A 4,230-nucleotide genomic window follows, 5' to 3' on the forward strand; every position below is an offset into this window, starting at 1 on the left:
GCCTTTCAGTTTATCTTTCTGACCTCAGTTTTCTCATCAGAAAAATGAGAGGTCTGGATAAGAATCACTAGGTGTTTTAAAATTCTTTTGATAGATTCTTTTGGATCTATTAGTGGCATATCTTGCCAAGCTACACTAAAGCTGAGTCTAAACAAATCAGAGGAAAACTGATAATTTACAAACGTTAGTTCTTCTAGGCACGTTGCTAAGGAAGTCGCCAAGATTACACAGCAAATAGGTGGACAGACCAAGATTCCAGCCCAGAGCCCACACTCTCCTAACACAGATGCTGAAAGTCACTAAAGAACTTCCTGAGGAGGGCGTTTAAAGGAAGCAAAATAGCTTCCTCGCCCTCAAGCTAGGCCTTGTAGAGACATGGTTAACACCAATAACACTATAAACACCAATACCTCCACCTCCTGACTGCTTTGTGGTTGCCTGAATGGTCAGTAGGCGTGTCCCTTTAATCTAGACAGTATTCTGATTCAAAGCCCTTTTGTTAGCTAAAACTGAGATAAGTTTTCCAAAGTCCAGCGGAAGCTCCTCCTGCCATCGCCTGGCAGCACTGAAGTAATGACAGAACCAAAGACCACGTGTGCCTACAAGAAGGCTTTGTGGTATTATCACTACCTGAATTTTCAGCACTTCCTGGTTCACTCGTCTGGTTAGCCAGTACCTATTTGCATACCTCATCTTGCCGTATTTCCTTTCATTAAGGCCAGAGAGATACAGAGTCAAGCGAGTACTGGAGTGGGGGCGGGGAAGACGGAAAAAACGGGGTAAGAGCAGGCTAGAGGTCAAAAGACTCCTGCACGGCTAGATCCTGTCCCTCAGTCAAAGGACCATAAGGCACCCCGGCCTCATACCCAGCTGTTTCACTGCTTTAGTCCCTCTCAGTTCCGGAAGCTAGTGCAAGATCCTATAGCAAGATGAAGGAGGTGGAAGCGGGCAGTGTGAGACGCAAGGGGGCTGCGACTACTGCTAACCGAAGACCCGACTTCCCAGACCCCTTCGCAGAAGGGCGGGGCGTGCGCTCGGCGGCCAATCCCGATGTTCGCACGTCGCCGTAGCCCCGTCCCACCCTGCCCCCTCTCGCTCCGCCCTTCCCTGAGGCTGGTGCGGCGGCGGCGGCGACGTCAGCGCTAGGAGACCCCTGGGTGGCGGCTGCGCCGTCGGCGGGCCGCGCTGAACGCGCTGCAGGGAGGGGCGGAGCGAGCGGGCGGGAGCGCGCGCTGGGCCCGCCCCTGCCGCCGCCGCCACCGCCGCCGCCGCCGCCGCCGTAGCCGCGGTACCCGGGAATAATCTGGGCGGCAGCGGGCGGCCCCGGCTAGCGGCAACGAGCCACTTCTGCGGCTGCCACGAAGAGCGAAGGTCGCTGGTCTCGTGTCGTCCCCCTCTCTGCCCCCCAGGAGGGGCGAGAGGGAGCCGCGGCTGATGTCAGGTACGGCCAGCGGAGGCGCCCTCAGGCTGTGGGTCCAAGGTCCTGGTTCCCTTCGCCCTCCCCCCTCGGAGTGTGTATGGGGGAGCGTGGAGGGTGGAACCAAGCCCCGGGCGCGGCCAAACAGGTGTCTCGGAGTTGCCGCCAGCGCAGGGGACGTGCGGGCTTCTGCGGGCGGCGAGGGGCACTTCCTGCTCCCGGAGTCTGCGAACTGCCATTGGGTCCTCCTGCCCACCGGGCCGCTATTTTGTTAACATGTTGCCTTCACTTCGCCGTGGGTCCTTCCCTGTTGCCCTCTTGCGCCTCTCACCTTCTCGCGCGCTGCCTGCCGTCGGGCAGCGACGGTGAGGCGCGGCGGGACCACTTAGCGGTCCTGCTCCTCCGAGCGCTCCCCGCCCCCCTCCGACCTGTGGGTCGAGCGGGACACGCCGGTCAGGTGTGAGCACCTTCCGCGACAGCCATCGGGCTGCCGCGCCCCCTGAGCGCTCAGAGAGCGGGCACCTTCCACAAGTGCTGGGGGACTTCCTCCGGGCTTTCTTGGATCATCAGGTTTGTCTATGACTAATTTATTTTTTCAAATTTCCATGCCTCTGGCAGAATGAGCAAGCCAGGGGTGCTTTTGGGCACTTACGTGGAGAAGGAGAAAGAGCTCCCCCCCCTCCCCCCGACCCATCCTGTGTGATTTGATTAGTAGGTGCTGACGAGTTGGCCCTACAGCTTAAAATTTGGATAAATTATATACTCTTAAAAGATGAACATAATTGAGGGGTGCGGATTTATTTTTCCCTAGCTCTTTCCCTCTCCCCTTATTATTTTTTAAAATAACAGACAGAAAGCACCACACCAATCTGGAAAAGTGGACTACAGTCTAGTTCTGTAAATGCGTTATAGGTATGGTGGTAATATCCTTTTAACACTTTTCAGATTGGAAACCTTTGTGCTAACCATGAATCGATTTCATTATCAATGAAAAGTTAGTTACAAAGTTAGAACTTTAGTGCATCAGAGTGAATAATTAGGCCAATGTGTAAGGGAAAGAAATATGTTCACTTAACTCAAAGTTGGGCATGGAACATAGATAGGTCTGCCTGGGTGCCAGGAAAAAGCGTTGTGCTTGATTTCAAGTTGTTTAATTCTGGTATAAGTTTAGACAGTGGGAATCTTGAGTTTTTAGGAGGTATTTTAGACAACTTTTCACTCTATTACCAGATAAATGTCAAATGAGCTTTATGCACATGATGCTATGTGTTCAAAGTATTGTATGTAGTAAACTATACTTATGCAATTTATATGAATATAAAGTTTCAAGTGACTAAACAGTTAACTTTTCTTACCATACGTTAACTAAAACAGTGATTTAGTAAGGAAACTATGACTCATTTAAAGTTTTTCATGGGAAAAGAATATGATTTTTCAGCACTAGTGGAGAACTATTAAATGTCTATTAAATGTGCCTGGAATTTATGATTTTCTGAATCGTTTTACTTAGGGTTCAGCATTTAAAAAATATTTTGTGGTTGCTACGCATTTAAAGATATGATTTTTTTATAAATATGTTTTTTGGGGGAATAGATTATATATTTCTGAGTAAATGCAATATCCAGAAATTCTTGAGTTTTATCACAGGCTTATTTAGGAATACATATAATGAGTTAATGTTTATCTAATTATAGAAATACAAAAGTTTGTCACTAGACATATGCCTTTTACTAGTGTATTGATTTGTGCTACAAAGATAAATACTGCATTATAATCAGCCTGTGAACTTTATAAATGATAATTTAAAATAGTCTGTGTGGTAAAATCATTGATTGGAATTCTTGTAACAGTGCAGGTATAAACAAACATTAAATGCAAAATGTATAACCATGCTGAAGTTCAATTCAGATTCGTTTAAAATTTTAAGCTTCCCAGTATAACCATGTTACTTTTAGGAGAGTTGTTGAGATTTGCATAAAAGGGCTAGTGTACAAACTATAGTAAGGTAGAAAGAGAAGTATGACAAAATTTTTTTTCCCCAAATTCAGTGGGATTAAGGTTATTTTTTTAAAAAAAGGAAAAAAAATGGTAGAATTCTTCCATAAAAAAGGAAAATAACATAATATCATAAAATATAAATGTGTACTTAAATTTTCACTTTGCAGCCAATTCAAATGTTCAGGGGGAAAATACATGCCAAAATCTGTAAATGTGTGAAATTAGGAAGTGTCCTTTGGAGGAAAAAAGCTCATCACAACTCGGGGAGTGCTATGGGCATCTAGTGAGTATAGGCCAGGGATGCTGCTAAACATGTTACAGTAAACAGGACATCCCCCACAACAGAATTATTCAGCTCAAGATGTCAGTTGTGCTGAGTTAAGAAACCTTGGCTTAATGGGACTTACAGAAGTTGGTGCATAGATGGTGGAGGGAAGAGGGTGTTTGTTGTATAGACAAAGAAGACAGTAGGGATAGAGGAGCTGGTTGCTTTGGGATGTTTAGCAAACTGTACATAGTTGAGGATTGCTGAAGCATAAATTATAAGGTATGGAGTATTGAAATATGAGGCTGGAAGCGTGAGCGGCCAGCAGCTGCAGTGAGTGGCCGTCCAGAAGCCGGCGACTGATCTGCCTCAGCCCGGGAAGAGCGCAGTGATGGTGCCAACTTGGGCCAGTGAAGCAACTCCTCCACAACTAGACTGAAGAACAAAAAGGACAACAACTTGTCTGTTCCCCTTCCCCCGATTCCCCAGCGCTGTTCCCCTCCCCCAATTCCCCAATAAAAATCTTTAAAAAAAAAAAATATGAGGCTGG

The 4,230-nt window shown here is 47.0% G+C and overlaps 1 protein-coding gene across 2 annotated transcripts in view; it reads left to right on the top strand.

Moving 5' to 3' along the window:
• Positions 1-1,232: 1,232 nt before the first annotated feature.
• The window catches only part of C1GALT1 (core 1 synthase, glycoprotein-N-acetylgalactosamine 3-beta-galactosyltransferase 1), a 47,403-nt gene continuing 44,405 nt past the window's right edge, over positions 1,233-4,230 (top strand). Inside the window, exon 1 of one of the 2 annotated variants that reach the window (XM_019665297.1) lies at positions 1,233-1,441. In XM_019665297.1, the coding sequence (XP_019520842.1) occupies positions 1,435-1,441 (7 nt within the window). In that variant the 5' untranslated portion in view covers positions 1,233-1,434. Of the gene's footprint in view, positions 1,442-1,547; positions 1,988-4,230 lie in introns of those variants that run through there. The other variant, XM_019665298.1, reaches the window with a different exon arrangement.

Source organism: Hipposideros armiger, unplaced genomic scaffold (assembly GCF_001890085.2).
Source record: "Hipposideros armiger isolate ML-2016 unplaced genomic scaffold, ASM189008v1 scaffold_438, whole genome shotgun sequence".
Lineage (NCBI taxonomy): Eukaryota > Metazoa > Chordata > Mammalia > Chiroptera > Hipposideridae > Hipposideros > Hipposideros armiger.